Source organism: Onychostruthus taczanowskii, unplaced genomic scaffold (genome assembly GCF_017590055.1).
Source record: "Onychostruthus taczanowskii isolate IOZ18803 unplaced genomic scaffold, ASM1759005v1 scaffold15, whole genome shotgun sequence".
Taxonomy (NCBI): Eukaryota; Metazoa; Chordata; class Aves; order Passeriformes; family Passeridae; genus Onychostruthus; species Onychostruthus taczanowskii.
In genome coordinates, this window is record NW_024498685.1 from 11,073,287 (window position 1) to 11,093,687 (window position 20,401).

The 20,401-nt window shown below is 41.5% G+C and overlaps 1 protein-coding gene across 8 annotated transcripts in view; it reads left to right on the forward strand.

The window, feature by feature from the left end:
• The window catches only part of CALD1 (caldesmon 1), a 174,790-nt gene that overhangs the window by 76,176 nt on the left and 78,213 nt on the right, over nt 1-20,401 (forward strand). For 7 of the 8 annotated variants that reach the window (XM_041398496.1, XM_041398495.1, XM_041398501.1 and 4 more), the window contains one exon: nt 14,972-15,083. In XM_041398496.1, the coding sequence (XP_041254430.1) occupies nt 15,013-15,083 (71 nt within the window). In that variant the 5' untranslated portion in view covers nt 14,972-15,012. Of the gene's footprint in view, nt 1-13,955; nt 14,277-14,971; nt 15,084-20,401 lie in introns of those variants that run through there. The other variant, XM_041398497.1, reaches the window with a different exon arrangement.

The following is a 20,401-nucleotide window of genomic DNA, read 5'->3' on the forward strand; positions in this document are numbered from 1 at the left end:
CTTGAAGCACTATTTATTTGTCACTGAACTTCGGAACTGCTGGTATAGTATTCTCACCCTTCTTTAGGATTTTTTAAATTGGCTAGTTTTAATGATTTATATTTAACATGTATTTTGGTTATGTGAACATGTTAAAGACTCTGTATTTTGAATATTGGGAGGGCTTTTTTTTTTTTTATGTGGGAGGCAATGTTTAAATATGCTTTGAGAAGGGGGAGGCAAGAAAAGCTGTCATCCATCAACTGGCATTAAGTCCAACTTTGAAAGTTTGATACAAACTAAATCTGACTGTTAGTACAGATATGATACAAATTAGCTGTGACTTTATGATACCAGCTGTTTCTCTGACAGGGTAAAAGGGCACATAACTAGAATAGCATCTTTTGTTGAAAGCAGTGTTTCCCTTTGTTAAATGTGGGAGCCTCAGGCAAAGAAATCATAGTCCGTAGTTATGTGACATGTGCAGCCTGCAACATGTTCATAGAGCTCCGGGGGCTTTTTACTGATGTTTCTCAAAGTCTGGGTTATCATAAGTGTTCTATTTTTGCTAGTTTTATCACTGAGACACAAATCTCTGTCATGTTTTCCCCTTGTGTTAAAAGTGAGGATAATCTAAGGGCTGTTTTCCTTACACGTACAAAGAAAATCCCGAACGGCAAAACCTGAGGAAAGTCTACAAATCTCAATGTAAAATTTAATCTAAATAGTTATTTTTATTATTTGTTCTATCTTTTTTTTCTTATCAGAATTTTCAGGGCTTTTTATTCCATAAAAGGTCTATGTAGTCTCTAAAAATGTAACAATGAGCACTGACTGAGATGTCACTGTACATCTGTGTCCCTGCTGTATCTCTGACCTTTACACCACACTGACCAGGGCTAACTCAGGCCACAGAAATTTGGCTGTAGCATGTCACTAAACAGAAACAATGGGATTTATGAAGAAATCAAATTCATCTTACTTCTGCCACTGAACTAAGAGCCAGTAATTTTTCAACATTTATTACTACAGGTACCAGGCATGCTCCATTTGAATCAGTCAGGGAAGGGGCAATATTAACAACGGAGTTATGTTATTAGTACACAAATACTTAACCAGGAGTACTAAAAGGAGTAACACTGAGGCTAAAACTGCCCAGAGAAGCAAAATTTAGGCTGAGTATCTTTCACACTTTCTTAGCCACTGTGAGAGATGGTAGAGCAAACAAACCCACCTCCTACTGAAGATGCAGAAAATAAAAAATACACGCATGTAGAATTGCAGCAGGCACGTGAGTGAAAGGGCAGACTTAAGTGTATTGAAAAATATTCACTTCTACTTGTAAACTTCTTGGAGTAAATTTTAAAGATAAATACATTTCAAAAGAAAAGTTGAGGATGTAATAGCTGTTGAGTTTTCATGCGTTGCTGGTGATAATATGAAGCATAAAACAGAAAATTCCAAGCACTACTAAATAGGACTTGGCCATTTCTATTGCAAACATCCAATTTTACTGTCTAACATCTGTTTCTGAAATTATGTGAAGTATTTATTTAAAATGTCTTACCATGATAGTCTAAGTGACAAGAGAACATCTTGTTTTCATGAGTGTGTAGAGTGGTATGTCAACAAACAAAGGTCCATACATGACATTTGAAGAACAAAACCCAACCACAAGGAGTTCCACATTCTGTCTTGATTTTTTTGTTGATGTAAGAGTCCTCTTAGCCAGCTTTCTCCTTATGGTTATATCCTTGCAAACCTGGAGCATCTCCAAGGAGAACTTAATATATACCTTCCATCCATGCAAGGAGGCTGAGTATGGGAGCACAGGGCTGGCTGTAGAAGCAGCCAAAGTGAAAATGTGTGTGAGATGATAGAGAAATGTGTTAATCACAAATGTGAAGAAACAGCCAGGAGGAAAAATGACATGGAGAGCTTAAACAGGTAGCATTTAGCAAGAAAATTGTGTGCTATCAAAGGTGTGATAGCTGCAGAAGCCACCATCCCAGTAGATTTTTACGGCCGTGATGTAAGATATGAGCAGGGATGCTAGCCCTCAAATCCCAGAATTTAATCTTTTTATCATCTGAAAATGCATTCCTTTTAATGAAAACAACTTTTCCCCTTCATTTTGAGTTCTAAACTATTGAGTTGTATTGTTCTGAGCTTCAAGTTGCCATATTCCTCCCCAAGAAGCTGACATTCAGTGGAGAAATAATAAATAATATTGGCTCTTTGGGGTGTTTTGGAGAGGGAAGACAACATTTTGTACTCAGGTGTGCCAGCTGCCTCCCATCCTCTGGGATGAGAAATTTGGGCAGTGATTGGGTTGCAGTGAAGTACTTGGGTGACATTTCAGCAGCACAGGGAGGCCTGGGGCTTCTGGAGAAGCTTCTTTATCCACATGGCAGACAGGTTATGCCTAAAGTTGAGTTACTCTGGGATTTATGGTTGATGATAAGGAAAATCCCTTTAAGTTCCTGCTGTCTTGAAGATGCTGATCATGCAAAATGACTCAACTGTGTGTGTTTCATTTTGTTACCCCTCTGGCTGGTGCACTGCTACCCTCATGTTCATTTGTGTCTCAACTTGATTAATTTGTGAGGGTCAGCAAATCTTTGTTTGGTATGATTATTTAGAATCTGATATTTCCCTTTGGAGGGAGAAAAAACTCTGTTCTGTAGGAGTAAAATGGGCAAAATTTGACCTTGAAAGTGAGTAAGCATTTAAGGATTTGCTCCTGCCAGTCAGTGACATGCTGAACATTAGGTTCATTCTTATATATCTTTATTGAACTTACAGGTTCTTTTCTTTCCCCCCCATTTTTCTCTTTCTTTCCATCTCTTGCTTTCAATTTACTTTCATCTTTTAATTTCTTCCACCCAGCCCAAAGCAAAAATCTCTAAGCAATGGTCTTGTTCAAAGCATGGAAGCTGGCTCCAAAACCAACCTTGCTTCACTTTTAAAACCTTGCTTGAGGGAGCCAGAATCCCTTTACTTAAATGATTTAATTTTCAAGCAGTATGAATCATGCAGCAACTGCACAAACCCTGGCTAGAATATATTGTACATATGTTTGTTCTTTAGGCAGTAAGGAGAGAATACAGAACTGGAGGTCATTTGAGTTACAACTGCTTTGGGGGAATTTTTTTTTTTCTGAAACATTCCTTCTAACAAATGCAGTTTAAATGGGTTTGTTTATACGGCGTGGAATTGGAAAGGCCCAAACTAACCAGGCTTTACACAATGTGGCCTTCTTCCAAATTAATCTAAAATATTTTAATCCCTCTGGAGTTTCTTTATCCTCTGCATCTGTGCTATAGTGGAGACACATTTTTAACATTTCTTTGAGGAAAATTACCTTTTTTCCCCTCCAACTGTACTCAACAAGGTCAATGGAGCACTGTTATATGCTATTTAAACATCTGAGATTCATCATATATCTGCACAACAGAAAGAATCATCATAAAAGGTCTAATGAATCCCGACTGCTAGCCAAGAGAGGGAGTCCCCTTACGGATACTGGGGATTAGAAACAAAGAATTCATGCAAAACACAGCTTTTTACACTTCAGCTCTTGCAATTAATAACCAAACTACCCCTCAAGAAGGGAGCAGGGAATGTTTGTGACCCCCAGAACAATTCTGGCAGATCACACCCTGCTGGAGCCAAATGCTGAAGTGATTCCTTGGGCCAGGATGTTCTGTGGGGCTGGCTGGAGGCAAAGGGGTTCACTCCCCTTGTGGGGCCAGCCTGGAGGGGCTTCTTGTCCTGGGAAAGGAGATGCTCCAAGCCATGGCAAGCTCCAGTGCTGGCTATCTCAGCCCCTGCCTGTGTGCCTGTACTTGGTTTTAGGCCCTTCTTGGTTTTCTTGTTCAGTAGCAAGTTTATGGGGCTGAGATTGTTTTTATTACCCAAGAATTGAAATACTGAGAGAGGCCTGAAAATTTCAGTTTTTGTAAGATTGGCACTGCTTCTCCTTCAGTTGCCTGTAGTTCCAGTCAGCCTGAAATGGCCACAGGGAGCAGATGCAGCTTGGATCTTTTGGGATGTTTTATCTGGAAAATTTTAATATGGGCATTTTTATCTGAAATAATATTATTTAGCTTTTTTTTTTTTTCTTTGTAGATGAAATCAGGGCTGGTTTAATATCGGAGTTTGTTCTAGACTCATTGATCTTCTGAATCCTGCTGGAGCAGGAAGTTGAAATTGTCGTAGTTGAGATGGTGACAACACAAAGCAACTCCGTTTTCAGAAGGCTTCAAACCTTGTTTTATTGTAGCATGCATGCTTTTTATACATTCTTACAAAACTCAGGAGTTTACACTTTACTCATTGGTCAAGAAAGACAAAATGCTTATTGGAATAGCCATGTGCAGGTTTCTCTTATTTATCCTATTTCCTTTCTTGGTTTCTCTGTCAACGACATTGGTAGGAAATTCTTTTAGGGGCAGACATGGATCCTCTAATCAAACTTCCCTCTGGCTCAAAGAAGTTGCTGTAAAACCTCTTCCACATCAGATAACTTTAAGATTGAACCTCTGAGGGGAAAATGAAACGCTGAAGACCTCTATTCTATGATGATCTAGGGTTTTACCACAGCCGGTTTTATTTCTCATCACTGAAGTGCTGCAGGGACTGCAGAGAAATGAGCTCCTCTGCCGACCTAAGGACAGGCTGGTGGCTTTATTCTTAATCCTGGTGGACTGTGCCTTTCTGAGCTATAAATGTGTAGGGAACAGCACTGCTCTCCTGCACAGGGGGCTGCAGAATGTGCCTTGTGGGATGCACACTGGGACAGCGATGGTCCCAGTGAAATCATCACCCCAGACTGTCCCTGCTTTCAAATGAAGACTCACACCTACCCCAAACACATTTCCCCCATCTTTTCATATAGTCAGAGGTATTTTGGGACCATTGCAAGCCATACAGTAATGGAATAAATTCCAAGTGCAGCAGGAGACCACATTGGAGGGAAAACTCATTATGTGCCAAGGGCATTTCTTTGACTTTTTCTACCGGTACTGGAAAATATCCCCTAAATAATACATCTGGATGTGGAGGAGAAGAGAGGGAAAAGATGAAAAACAATCCTTTAAATTCAGTAGGAGCCTATTTAATGGCTTGTTTAATCTGCCAGCTGGCACAGCATTGACTTCTTGCTGCACATACTTTAAGAAGACCTATGTAGTTCTTGGAAGTGAGTTTATATTAAGTTGTAGAAACTCAAATATGGATAAATTGGCAAGGCTGCTTTCTGGTACTTAACAGAAATCAAGAAACTGCTTAGTCATCTCCAAAGATATTCCTGTCTCCTTTTTAATATAAATACCAAAACAATATGGACTTAAGGCAGTAGCAGAGATAGTAAAAATTCAGATCTGTTCCCTGGGTGTGCCCTCTTTGAAATATGTACACATCCTTTAAACTTGGAAATCACATGTATTCCATGTACAACACCTTGCTTTGGGAAGTGTTTTTCTAATACTTTTTGAGACACCATTTTCTCTGAAGTAACATTGAGTTTCCACATTATGAATTTGTGTCTTCTGCAGCACTCCCTGGCTAAGAGAACTGGTCCTATCTCTATGTGGATTTTATCTGAGGTGCCTTGCAAATGGTATCACCTAATAGGTTCATTTATTTTACATGACTCTAAGTGTTGATGCATTTGGATTTTAATTGGCTTTGTGTGAAGGTAGATGGGTGCAACTGAGAGCAAACTTGATGTGCAGTGTGATGTACATAATTACATTTACACTTTCTGTTCCTGAAAAGCTAGGCTGCACCAAGATGCATGTCTTCTGTTTTCAATTACTTTCAGTAGTGGAAAAGCAAGAGAGAAAGGATTTAACTAGAGAACAACCTGTATTTTATGTTTAAGAGACACCTTTAATGGGATCTGAAGTGACACTTGTCAGTATTTACAAGTTGTAAAGGTTTTATTTGGTTCAGGTAAGCATTGAAAAATCTGGCTCTTTATTTATGATTTTCAAATATGGATTTTATTTTCTTTGTCTCCTTAAGGGTGCAAACTAATTTTTTGTGGGTGCTGTTGGTTTTTTTTTTTTTTTGGTTTTTTTTTTGTTTTTGTTTTTTTTTGCCTCTGGACCACACAGATATCTGAGGCACTGTTCTTAAATAAATGAAAGAATTTTAAAATGTATTTGCTTTATGCAGTGCTCAAGTGTAAATTTCGTTTTTCACATTAATACAAAGCATGTTTGTGTGTCGGTGTGCACACAGGACACTGCCAGGTCTCACCTGTCTTTATTTGTCTCTGAGCCAGGCCAAGGCCTCACTGCTGTTGGGTCTTCTGGTTTGGTGACATTGTTTGTTTCCTTCTTTTCAGCTAAACTCAGCCTATACTGGAGGTGTATGGTGCAGACCTTCAGGGATATACATCTATTTTGTAAAACCCTGTTTGCATGGTCATGTTGAAAGGCTTTGTGTTTGTGCTGCCCTGCTTTACCTCTTTAAAGCCAGGACTGAGCTCCTGCTTCAACTTTCAACCAAAATGACATGGAATTGCTGCTCAGTAGAGATAAATTAACAGACCTACTTGGCAGGAAACAATCTGGGTCAAGATGCCCAGAAGTATGAGCTGGAAAAGCCCAGCAGAAATTTCTGCAGCTGGATCCATGCCAGGTGCAATTCCACAGGTTTCCATGATGTTCTGCCATGGAATAACTGGCCTTTTGAGCTGTAGTGTGTCTATCATGGTGACATGTGTTTTTTGGTCTAAGTATAAAGATATTGGGATGGAAGGTGAGTTGAAGTTTAGGAGCAACTGGCAACACCTTGAAAATTTATCATTCATTTCTTCCAAGGAACTTGTTGAATTCAAAGTATTCAGTGTCTCTTAGGGGAAAACTAGTTAAGCACCATCAGACCAAAGAACTTTGGTTGTGGTTTTTTAATTCATATTTATTTTTTCTTTAAAAATGCAGAGATGATGTCTAAAACTTAGTATTGTTGCTCAGTGTTGGCTCAATAGAGCAAGCAACAGAGACTCCCTCAACTCTCATTAGAGTTGATCCTAGAGCTGCATGTTTTAGCACAAAAAGAAAAAGGGTTGAAAACACAAAAGTGAAGCCACAGTAAGCTGGCTGCATTGTATCTTCATATTATTTTCTATTACTGTTTTATGACTGACTATGTAGCTTAATGTATCACGATTTTCTTTTCTGAAACACGTTCCAGAAAACATGTGGAGTCTGAAGCCTGGCTGAGTGAATATTGCTGTTGGAACCTCACCTTAAGATTTGCTCAAACATTTCATTATTTTTAATGGCATTGCCTCAGCCTTTTAGTTCAAGACCTGAGAGATAGAGAGAAAGTGTGTAAATAGAATGCTGAAACATTTGTAAAACCTGCTTGGAAACAAATACGTTCAGAAAATATATTGGTGGAGCTTCTCCACAGCTGGGCAGTTGCTTCTGCCTGTGTGCTACTCTTTTCCATTCTCTGAGGTTTTTTTAACAGAAATCGGTGGGAAATTGGCATTGTCATTTCACAGGACAAGAAGTGCATTAGTCTTGTGATTAATTAGCAAAATGAAGATCTTTGCTGGTAGAGGCAGATAAAAGGCAAGGGTAACTAGTGGATGATATCCCTTGAGCTTGCTTCCAAGTGTTTGGTTGCAGGAAAAAGTGAACACAAGTCAGAGCTCATTTGGGGATGAAACACTTTTACAAATGGTTTTGTGGACTACAAAATCCCTTCTATTTCTTTGTGTTTTGCTTCACTGTCCTTACCTGGGTTATTCTCACTTATGGTTAAACATTGGTAAAGGACAACAAAGCTTTCACTGCACTTTGTGTCTACAGTAAAGGCTGTGTTTCTTCTGTGGTAATGGTACATGTGAAAATAACTAATTTCCCACAAGTAAGGATTGCAAGAGTAAAAGCAATTCTGCCTTTGCATGTGGGTGCATAAAGGTCCAAGAGGATGAAGCAGCCTATATTGGCAAAATTTGAGATTACACCAGCTTCTGGCATGCAGAGTATGCCCATGGAACTTTCATTGTGCATATGAGATGATTCTGGCCTGTGTGGGTGGAATCCAGTCCTGATTGAAGTCTCTGGGAAGCGTGCCAAGAATTCCAACAGGACCAAGATTTCAACTCTAGCTTGTATATGAATAATATTTTAGTACCTTCTGATCTTTGGGGACAGCATATTTGAAATAATTCAGAGGACACTTGGAGGGGAGAGTCAAGGGTCGATCCTCCTACCATGAGAACCAGTGGCTGTGCCAGCAGCTTCCAGCTATGTCTTGTTTCTTCCTCCTTCTGCTAGTGGGAAATGATAGATAAATGTCACAGAGATCAGGGTTGGGACCAGTACATGCAAATCCAAATGTCAAGAGAAAGCTCTGCCTGGCCCTTAAGTCAATGTGCAGTAGAGGAAAGGAGAGGAAGGAAGTAGGAGGAGTGGAAATGGCACTCAGCCTGCCTAAGGGAGTAAAGATAAATGGAGACTTTCCACTGCAACTGACTGGCTCTGAGATGAGAGCTCCTGCTGCTGCAGCAGTATCAATGTTTGCTGGCACCTCTGGGACAGTGCAGCTCCTGCCCCAGTGCTGAATTAATCATGGATACAAGAAATGGACCATGGGTCTTTTAGTGGCAGACTCTGATGCCTTAGGATTTTAGCTTTTATATTTTTCGTATATTTGTAATCCTGCAATTCTTTAGTGTATAGCTCTAAACTCCATATAGAGTGTTAGCTACTGTCCTCCCGTTTTGGTCATACAAAACAATTCCTCTCTAGGCCTGGGAATCAAGGACACCTCACTGTGTCAGGCCCCAAGAAATGAAAACAAAAGTGAGTTGAGAGCAGGCAGCAAACTTGGGATAAATGGCTTCATTACTTCACTGAAGCTGTAATTGGAAGATTAACCCCCAATATGCAAATGGACCAAATTTATAAAAGCATGAAAACTTGAGATCTGTCATCCATTTTCGGGCAGAGCCCCTGCGTGGGCTTAATCTACCCGAAATGTACCTGAAGGCCCTTCAATAAATAGAACTGCTTTTTATTCCCTTAATTTTGTCTGGCCTCTGTTTGTAGGTAGTCCTGAAAAGGCATCAACCCAAGGAGTGAACTCTGGCAGGAACAAAGTTCTATTAAAAGTTCCCTGTCAATATTTTCATGGGGCTCTGTAGAGCTGTCACAGGGCCTGGCACCTTCCAGAACATTTGTGGTGTACACTTTGGTAGCCTGTGCTGGAGGCAGGGTTGGTGAAGCCTGTTCAACACCTACTGCATTTCAGGGTCTGGACCATGGCCTGGTCCTGTGGGCCACCAGCAGCTTGCAAAGCACCAGCTGGGAATCTCTATTCTGTGTAATCACTGCAGATTTTTCTCAGGGTGCCACAGGGGTGTTCACTAATCTAATCTGTTCACCAGGTTTGCAAATGGCCCACCAATGTATATGAGCTTTTTTCGCTCCTGTGGAAGATGAGATGGAAAATGTACTTCATATCAAAAGCAGATATTTTAGCAGATGGGGGGGGGTGTGTGGTTTGATTTCCTTGTTAAAATTCTTTGTATTTCACTGCCTTCTTCTCATAAAGTCAGTTGTTTGGAAATACTCAGGTAGCTGTAAGTGAAATGTTCGAAGAACTGAAACAGGGACCTTGAGAAAACACCAAAGTTTGATTTTCTTATGCTAAGGTTGGTTTGCCATTGATGAATTGCCCTTGGAAGTCCCAAGAATCATGGTCAGATGAAAAAAGGAACAGCTACATTGGAATGAAACTGTGTTCATGTGACCTAGTATATTTATTTTGCCTCAAATCCCAAATGAGCTATTCTGTTTGGGAAGGAATAAAGCTGCTTGATAGGGGTTTGTGGGTATGTGTGTATATATGTACAAGAGTTTATTTTCTGCAGTCAACATGAATGCTTGGCCAAATTTACAGAAACAATTGCAGATGTGGTTTTGCATGAAAGGAGCATTGAAAATGAATTTATGGAGCCTTACTGTTGGTAATATATGATTCCAGTGATATCTAACATTTTGGATTAAAGAAGGAGCATGCATGAGGTGTGACAAAGGAGAAATCAATCCTTTGAACTCCACCTTTTGATTTCAATGAAGTCATGCCTGTTTCTAGAAGACCTGAGTGGCACTGAATGCTTCTAAAGCAGAATTAATAGGGGAGCAATGAAAATAATTTCCAAATGTTTTCTGACAGATTTTAATAAAAAACACATTTATTTGTTTTGACTGAAGATAGATTAAGGAACTCTAATTCTCCCAGATATTACAGTAGAATGCCTGTCATACCTGCATTTCACGGGTGCCAGACTAAACAAGTCACATTTAGACAATGAGTGTTGCTGGCTGAGTTGCTTTTAGCTTCAAAAGGGGCAGTGAAGAGGTTATGTTTTCACTTCTGAGGTGGAGGAGCTAGAAAGAAAAGGGCAATGGTAGTCTTAGGGATACATGTCATGGCATTTAGCCAGCTAATGTGAAATATTCTTTATGCTTCTCACTGACCAGTCCTTTGCTGACATTTGGAAGGTCCATGCTTTGACACCAGGGCTTTGAGCCACCTGAGGTGGCTCACACAATGGAAATTTTCCTATTTCCACAAATGGAAAAATGGGACACTTGGATTAATAAGGTGCAAGTCACAAAGCTGCATGCAGTCTTGGTTTAAATCAAAATTTAATGAGAAATTTGATGATTTTGGTGGTAGTATTAAGAAAAATACAAAGGGCAATGACAGCAGTAACTTAGGATTTCTGTCACCACCTTATCCTGCAGTGAGGACAGGTCAGATGTTTAAAATCAAATGTTTAATTGCAAGCACATGGGTGTCATAGTTTGGCATAAGAGACATTTAGGAAAGTGATGCAAAGCTTTGCTTCTCTTCCCTAAATGTCTCTCATGCCAAATCATGACAGTGGGAAACGTTTGTGTAGCTGGACTTGGAAGGGTCCTGAAATTTCTACCAGATCCTGCAAACTGGGATTGTGCAGGATGGGCCTGTGCTGGTAGCCCACTTTATTCACCAGCCTGAGTGGCTTGTTGGGCTCAGAAAGGGAGTGAGGCACAGGGTGTAGAGGTCTTGAGATACGATGGGAAATTCAGCAGATTTCTCTTGCTATGAAGAAAGTTAGGCCAAATCCCCTTGCCTCCCTTCAGGTGAATGAGGAAATCGGGAATTGTTGCACTAAGAGGGAAGTAAGATGGAATGTGCTTGTGTGATGCAGCCACCAGGCATGGCCAGCACAGAGCCTTGTGCTGATGCCTTGTGAGGGCTGCCCTAGAGCAGAGGCTGGATGGAATTGCAGAATAAAGCAGGGATTTATGAAAAGGATCTCCTCCATGGGTCCACCTTGGGCAGCACCAGAGCCCAGCCAGGGCTGCACCCAAGATGAACCCAAATGGTCCCAAAATGCACGAGCGCTCACGGGGTCTCTCACTTTTATAAGTCCTGCTCCATGTGCAGATTGGAGTTGAAGCTGAAAAGATGCTGAGGGTCTTGTTTTGAAGTAGAAACAACCAAATGGTAAGTGGTGGACCTTTTCACACTCTAAGAGTAGCCCATGTTCCAGTAGTTTTCACATAGGTGTGGATGCCAAGGGAATAGAACTGGTCAAATAATTTCAGACACCCACATTTACTCAATAAATATATATATAGATATATATTTATGCTTCTTTAAAATTTATTTGTGTCTTCTAGGTTAATTAAATGAAAATCATACCTGGAAATAATTTGAATTATTATAATGGAATAAATAAATAAATAGACATGTAAAAATATTTTCCATTTTAATTTGAACCCCCAAAATTTTATATTTCAAATAAAACTAGGGAATTTTTCTTTTTGAGGTTGAATGGAACATTGCTTTCGAAACAGTTTCCTTGGGACAGTTTTCCTCTTTTCACAAAATGAAACTTTTTTGGTTTGACACCAGCTTATTAAAAATAAGTGTTACAGGAAAATAAATATGCAATCAAAGAGTAGAAAAATGAAATGTCTTTGCATACTTTGGAAGGTCATGCAGAGAGACATTTTCCCAAGTGGTTTTGAAGGCAGGCCCTGGAGGGGAGCTGGGTGGAGTGTTACATTTTGTCCCAGGAAGTTTTTTCTCATGAATAATTTTAATCTTAAAAAAGAAGCATTAAACTGTGCGCGCTCAAAAAAAAATGGCTTGTAGAAAACACTTCTAATATTTGATACCTACATCAATAAGTAAAGCAATTTTTGAGTCTTCTGAGAATCTTAGATTTTATACCATGTATAAAAAAATGTGTATTATATTATGTATTGCATATTTTTGTGGAAATGGGAAGAATTTTTAGGTGTTATTGTCAAGTGGTTCTCAGAGGTGAAAGACATCTTGTCATTTCAGGGGAGATACTGAACAGTACTGAATAGTTGACTTCTTCAAGTGAACCTTCTGGCTGGTGACTCCTTTTCTTGCACTAATATGGCTTTGCTAGCTAAAGGTCAAACTGTTGACCTGACCTCCGTTTCCCAAGTGGCTTCCTCATTTTTGAAAGAGAGGTTTGGCTTAAAAGCTTTCTGAATGTCATGTAGTGGCTGTGCCTCAGTCCTTTGAGACACTACCCTGGGATAAACCCTTGACATCCTCCCAAGACATCCATCCATCTGATCTTCATTGCATGTCAGAAAAGTATCCTGAGGATAGGGAAAATTTGCTGCATCAGGGAACTCCTTATCACCGCTGGGCAATCTCCCCAGTGCTCCTGGGAAGGAAAAGAGGAGAGGAAGAACAGAAATAGTTCTGGCTTCTTGTTGTTATCCTCCTCAGGCGTCCTCAGTGAGGAAGAGCTCGAGGTTTTGGAGATGAGAGGTGGTGCTGAGGACCATGTGGAGAGGGCATGGGGGTAATGCTGGTGCACAGAGCCTTGAGCAGCCCAGAAGGAAAGAGTGTGCCTTGGGAGATGCAGAGAGGGATGTGCCTGGCTGGGTAGGAGGTGATGAAGGTGCACATAAATCAGATATCAAAGCACGTCTGCTTTGGTGAGGCAAAGCAGGAAAAAGCTTTGGGATTCTTGTTTCTAGCATGTGAGCTGTCATCCTAACAGCCAGCTCTTTGTTTAAATCCCTGATGGTGACTGTGCTTCACAAAGTGCTGCTGCCTGGTGAAGTCTTAATTCCTGAGGACACTCATTGCACAGAAACCCAGCGTGCTGCTTTGATCCTGTTCTGTAGTGTGCCATTCCTCCTTTGATCCTTGTCTCCCAGCCAGGGGGATCCACATCAGCCCTACAATTCACAGTCTTCCAGTAAAGAAACTGGGGCCAGATTGAGCTGCACATGTGGGCTGAGATGGAAACACTTCTTAGGAGAAAACGGAAAATTTGTTTTTCTGGGTTCTTCTAGGGGTACCTGGTGCTAAGAGTAAACATAAGATTGGCAAAAAATCTTTTTACAACTCGGTTTTTTAGATGCACGGTCTAACTGAATTTAAAAAAAAGGTAAGCAGCAGCAATTGTAGTGTCTCTATCAGATTTGCAAAATTAATCTTTCCCTTGAATCTTCACAAAACAACCCCAGACAAATGCGAGGAAAATCACGTCAACAACATCAAAAATTTAAATCCCCCAATCTGGGAACAAATCAAAAAGAAAAATACCCCCAGGGAAAGTAAACTAATAAAATAACCTCCACAAAACCCTGGCCCTCAGCAGTGTTTTAATCCAAAAAAGGGGGAAGAAAAAGCCACAAATTCCCCGAAGCCATGCAAGGCTTTGCTGGTGCCAGTGATTTTACGGGGAGGGCACTCGGGAGCATAAATAAAGCCACCAGACAGATCTCCATCTGCAAACAGAGCGCTTCAAATAATGCCCAAACGCACCTTGGCTTGGTTTGCCTCCAGCCGCCAGCAGCTCCCGAGCCACCTTTGGAAGTTTTTTAGCGCGGTGGATTTCCCCGCGGAGTGACGGGCTGGGAAGACGCGGATTTTGGGGGGGACGTGGGGGGTGGAAATGCTGCGAGTGCAGCTCTGGGGCTGGGATTGCAGAGGAAGCTGAGGCCTCCAGCCCTGCACAGGAAGCAATCTTAGAGCAGGCCTTAAATGCCAGATTCCAGGCAGAGTTTAACTAACCACTGACAGCTCTGTAAACAAAGCAGGGACAAAAAGAGAACAGCTTTCCCTTTTCTGGTAGTCATTTTTGGTTTGGGGGCTGCAGGGGAATTCTGTAATAGTCGGCTTGATGGGATATAAACCGAGGCTGGAAAGGCTTTGTATATGAAGAACTGTAAAGGGGAAAATACTTCATGGACTAAATCATAAAGAAGAAGGTAGGGCACGGGCAAAATGCGCGGATTCAGCTACAAAAAAAGTATTGCTGCTCTTCGTTCTTTGAGCAGGTTTTCTTACACAGTTTGACTTCCCCTGGGTGGTATTTAAAAGCAGCGGCTGATTTTTCTTGTTTCTCTTTTTGTTCTCTTTTTTCTTTCCCCCCCTCCTTTTCTCTTTTCTTTTTCTTTCTTCTCTCATTTTCACTTCTTTTTTTAATGCTTTTCTGAAGGTGGGGGTGGGAACAGCCAGACGGGGACTAACTTTTGCAGAACTTTTAATTATCTGTGCAGCTAAAGAAAATAAGAACTCTCTTGTGCAGTGCTTTTATTGCTTGTGGTGAAAAATTGGAAGCTGAAAGTTAAAAATCCTGCTGAATTGTTGCTTTTGTTAGTGGAAAAGACCTGTGACGTTACAAATAGCTAGTCTGTGGCTAGCAGATGTATACAGTCCTTACTTGAAGCATGTTGATTTAATTTTAACTAGGAAACTAAACGCAGGCACGGGCTATGTTTATCCTACAAGACATTTCATTAATCTTGTTTATCTCAACAATGCTGAGGAAGTTGAGTTTTTTGATGGAAAAATAAAATAGTTACAGCGAAGCTAATACAGCAAAACAAAACTAAATGGACTCAGTTGGTTAGATGCATCCCTTGTGTTTTCACTCTCATCTAAGTGATCATCTCCCTTTTAGATTTGGATCTTCCCAGAACTTGGAACACTTAAGCGCCCACCATGGATGACTTTGAACGCCGCAGAGAGCTCAGGAGGCAAAAGCGTGAGGAAATGCGCCTGGAAGCAGAGAGGTGAGTTACTGCATCTGGAAAATGGTGCTGGTGCCTGGCCTTTGAGTAGCAGTGGCTATGAGAATTTCTGCCTTATGTTCCAAAGAGTCCTCGTGCTAAAGATGTGCCAAAAACCAGTTTTAGCTAATGTTGTGGGGTGTGTATTGTCTAATTTCCTTAGACTGCTGTAAATGTCTAGCTCCTAGTTATTTTGCTACATGGATAAATGTAAACAGTGAAGGTGGTGGAATATGGCCACGTGAAATCACAGAAAGGAAAGTTCATCCTCAGATGTACAGAAGGGATTGTGTTTGCCAGATATTTCTATATCAGATATTATAAAGATAAAGTTATAAGATTGTTAAGAAAGATTGTTATAAGATAAAGTTATCAGATATTACTAAAGGTAAAGTTATAAGATATAACTTGAAAGGTGGGATACACTTGGTATATGTAGTATAGCTTATGTGTGAATTGTCTGTCCTTACTGGGCAGTTGCTGTTGTGTTTGTATTGCCTGTTGCTTTTTATTCATTTACAGTCACTTTATGTGGGCAGCAAGAGCAGCGTTTGCTGTCAGTTGTCACAGATTTACTTTGGTGAAATGAGAGCAGAATTTGATGTGGGTATGATGATGTCAATTTATGAAAGAAATACCATGAAAATACTGGCAATGACATTTCATTAACTAAACCCATTTCACACCTGTACAGTTCTGTTTGCTTTAATGAAATTTCATGATTTACACTGGTCTAAGCAGGGAGAAAGGTTCCATTTATTTTTGAAATGCCTTCAGTGATAAAAAGATTTGATTTAGCTTATTAATTCTGCACTGATTTAAAAAAAAAAAATAAAAGCTAGGTTTAAGTATGTTTTGTTCTCATTTATGTACTTAATTCTGAATAGAGACTTCATTTTCATTTCTTCTTCTTTGAGCAAAGCTGTTAAAGGAAAGAGACCTTGGAGTTTGTTGGGAATAGAGGCCTTGGGTGCTCTGTGGAGGACGTTAGGGGCTGTAGTTTGGGAGTTTCTGTAGAAAAATGCCACTTGACTTCTCTTTCAAGACCTCCAGGCTCTTGTTGAGGATTCAGAAGCTGGGGGGTGACCTGGGCATCAGCCATGTGGTGTGGCTGGTTTGGGCAGGCATGGACAGCCCCAGGGATTGGGGATAGTGGGCTCTGCCCTTGCCATCACCGGAGCTGAAATCCAGGGGGTCATGTGTAAAAACGAAAGCTGAAATCTGAGGTGAAATCCAGGGTGCCATGTCATAACCTGCCAATGAGAATTGGCTTTTATTGTCTGGGGTGCTTTGTTGGGGTCTGGTGTGGTGTTTTCATGGAGGAGGGTAGCTTGGTGGCAGCCAGGCCGGAGGAGAAGGGCTTGGGCCTGCATCCCTTTTTCTCCCTAATCACTGCAGATGTGCTCCATGCCCTTTCCCACACAGTTGAAGGCTTTCAACAATAAATTACTGTCTGCTAAATCTTGCTGTCCTCCCTTTGCTGCTGCCAGCTTCAAGCATTCAAATACAATGAGTCAGAGCCCTTAAAAGTCACAAGACTTCTTTAAAAATCTCAGGATCTTAAAAATAATTTAGTCTGGCCTTTTTATTTTTGGTTTGCTTTAACAATAACAGAGCCTGATTCTCAAGTTGGGATGTGACTCTGGGAGCTGGGACCTCCCAAATCCTGCCCCAGTGAGGGCAAAGTGGGGCAGGAGCTGAGCTGGGCATCTGCCCCCACTGCAGGGCTCACTCAAAGGGAAGGGCAGCAGCACTGGGGCTGTTCTTAACAAATGAATATGTGATGCTGCATTGGTTTTGGCAAATTCAGATTTTTGGGGATTTGGGGATCATCTTTGCCTTTAATAATACGACCACAACACGTTCACATGTCATAAGCTGCAGGAATCTGCTTGCCATGCTTGCCTCTGAACACTTCCAGGTGTTTTGTGATGTGGGTTGTGCAGTCCTAAAGCACAGCATGGAGGTTGGAAATGTTCCTTCACAAGTTCTGGGCAGAGGCCATTTCCCCAGCCCTCCCATCAGTGGGCTGTGGCCTTGCTGTGGGGAATCCAGCACTGCTTGAAGGCATTTCTGCTGGGAGATGGAGAGCTGGATATCTGTGTAGGCTGTAACATGCTTGCCAGGTCTCCCATGCACTGTTTAGTGTTTGAGTGCAGCAGTAAAGCCAGAAATGCCAGCAGCCATGCTATCAGCAGTGCTGTAACTCAGCATTTTGCCCTTTCCTGGGACAATCATCCATTGGAAGCCTGTTTTTCTAGCTGGATGCTGTGCCCAAGAAAGACTGAGGGGTGAAAATGTAGCAGCATGGACTCCTGCACCACATGCCCGAGTGGCTTGGTGTTATCATGCCTTCATCGGACCCTGAGGCTCTGTTAGGAGTGGTGAGGACACAGGAGCTCTCAGATTCCCAAGTGTCTGTGATGCTGGAGCCACTGATGTCCAGCTATTCAATCTTTGCAGAAGCTCAGTGTAAGCTCAGTCCTTGAGGTCTGGCATTAGGCTTTGTGTTTTGGGTTTTTTTTTTCCATTAGGAATCTGTTGGAAATGATACTTTGTTGTGCTGTATAGCCCTGCCATTTTGGGTTCATATGCTTAGGACTGACCCTGAGGACTCATTTGGTCTCTTGAAGGCCAGCATTGCATTTCACCCCTGGTACATGCTGTGGCTAACAGTTCATGCAGAGGCAAAAACTGACACTGACTCAAAAACAAAGTGGTTTTTTTTTTTTTTTGCATTTTAAATTCTTATAATTTCAAGGTACTCCAGACATCCAGACATTCTGGATTCCCCACACAGGCTCACTGTGCCCACCCAGAAACGTTGTCCAGCCAGATTTTTTTTTTTTTTAATACTATTTATATTTGTCTGGGTCTCTGGAGGCCTATCAATGTGTTTGGAGCAGCACTGCAGACCTGTCTAGGGGGCATGTTTCCAACAGCAGACATATGGGACTCTGTCCAGCTTTCTCCCAGGCTGTCAGATTTATTGCATGTGCTCAGCCTGGCGGGGACCCAGCAGCTCAGGTACCTCAGGGGGGAAGGAGACTTTTCAGGCACAGCCTGGGAAGTCCAGGACAAAGTATGGCAGTGTTAACTTGTGCCCATCTGGCAGCATTCTGTATCTGGTTTGTACTGGTCAGGTGTGAGGTCAGGAAAAAAAAAGGAAAAAAGGAAAACCTCCAGCTGTTGGGGTGATGGGATGTGCTACATCTTTAACTGCTCTGTGGCAAAGCTGAGGCTTTGTCCTGCTGCCCAGGGGCAGAGGGGCTGCCGTGCCTGGGTTTTATAAAGCCCTGAGGTACCAGCCTGCAGCCAGTGGGAAGCTTTGCACTGATTTCAGTGGCCTTTGGATCAAGTCCTACCTGAGTTATTCCAGCCAGTTGATTTATGGGGCAGTGGCAGCCCTGAAGGAGCTGGGTGAAGGCTTTGCCTTCCCAGCCCCAGGGTGCATTCAGTGCTGGAGTGTCAGGGCTGTCACAGAAGTGAGCTGCACGTAACTGACAGGAAGAATCCCATGTGGAATTGGAGCACAGGGGACTGGCTTCTTGCAGCAAGGGAAAAAACAAATACCACCTGCTGGCTTGTGCCTCTTCCTAGGCAGTAAAAGATGTTCTCTTGAACAAAACCATCGGGTTTTGTCATTTTGATGTTGTAACTGACACTGGAAGAATTTAGCCTGGAGCTGGGTAGAGTCTGTGTGTGTCTGCAGGGGTGGTGCTTTCTGAGTATCTTGCTGGTCCACTTCAGCCTGCTGCAGCTGCACTGAAAAATTGAGGTGAAATTCTTCTTGTAATGACAATGGACCTAATTCCTTGACTTCAGCATAACTGAGAGCAAAAAAGCCCCTTGAACTCTCTAAAGAATATTTCTCAGGTTAATCTATCTAGCACTTAAGCCTCAATTTTACAACTGGCTGACTTGCCATTGTACCAGCAATGAATTTTCACTTCTAATTTGTGGCTGTTGTTTTGTTTGTATCTGCTTTTTATTTGTTTGTTGGTCTTTTTAAAAAATTATACTAGGAAGCTGATCCAATCTGCTCCCTTGTCACATCATCACCACTGCAGACTTCAGGAAGTTCTTAGGCTCATTGTCAGGCTCACCTCCATTTAGCTGAAGCTTAACTTTGAATCTGAACCAGAGTTTTGCCCTGTGTCATGATCTTCCCTCAGGGACTGCAGATCATATTGTGGGGAAGGAGAGATGCTGGTCACCCTGTTGTGAAAATATGGCAAAGAGAAGGGGCTAACTAGATCAATTAGATATTACTAAATTCACCCTTAAAAAGGTTATGTGAGTAGGACATAGAGAAAAACACTGTCACTAAGCTGTATGTTTCCTGACAGCATTAATTTCTAAAGGCAATGGCTAAAGATTTCTTTTATTTATTTATTTATTTTTTTTTAAGATCCTACAGGTCAGGGATGGCAGCAGCCTCCAGGAGGCTAAAAATCTCCTGGGTTAGTAAATTGCTTAATGCAACCTCTGCTGAAACAAGACACATGTACCAACTCGGTACAACTGAAAAAGAAGTCAAGTGAATTTCAGTTCAGATCCATGATGGTGTGTAGAGAACCAGAAAGACATTTCACATGCTTTTTGCTGTTCCTGTTGAGCCTCTTTAGCTCTGGTAGCACACAAAGGACTGATTCACCAAGTTAAGAAGGTCAAACCAGCAGGGTACATCATTGCAGGACAGTGAGAAGCATGTTTCTTATCTTCTGGAGAGGTTAACACTGGACACATTTGTGTCCATAGCATCTTAATGCTTCTGGAGAGCAAGGAAAGGTCATCTTTGCCAGCCACAGAAAGTGAAAAATGTCCTTCTCCTGTCCAGGACAGTGAGGGTAAGCATGTGTCTGTGTCAGATCAATGTGAATGACCACAAATAACTTTTGAAGCTGTTTTTCATTCCTGCAGTGGATTAGCCCTGGTATGGGGTGTACATTAGTGAGAAATGTTAAACAGTTCAGAGTTTAGGAATTACACAAAAATGGTTCCTTTCTGGTTTCCCTTTTCTTGAAATACTAGGAGTTGCCCATTTCTTGTTCTCAAGCATCTGGTTATGTTTTGATGAAGAGTTTTCAGAGATTATGCTTCAATTCAGGTTTGTGTTGAGAAAAGGAGAATATGATCTTAATACAAGTTTTCAATAAGTGCATGTTTGAACATAAGAGAAGCTGGCTGCATGTGTGTTCCATGTCATTTCCCAGCGTTCATGTTTTATTTCAGAATTGAATTTCCCCACTAGTTAAGCCTCTGCCTCCTAAGGGCTGTGCTCCTGTCTATTCCAAGCCTCTTTTGCTACTAGAAAGAAC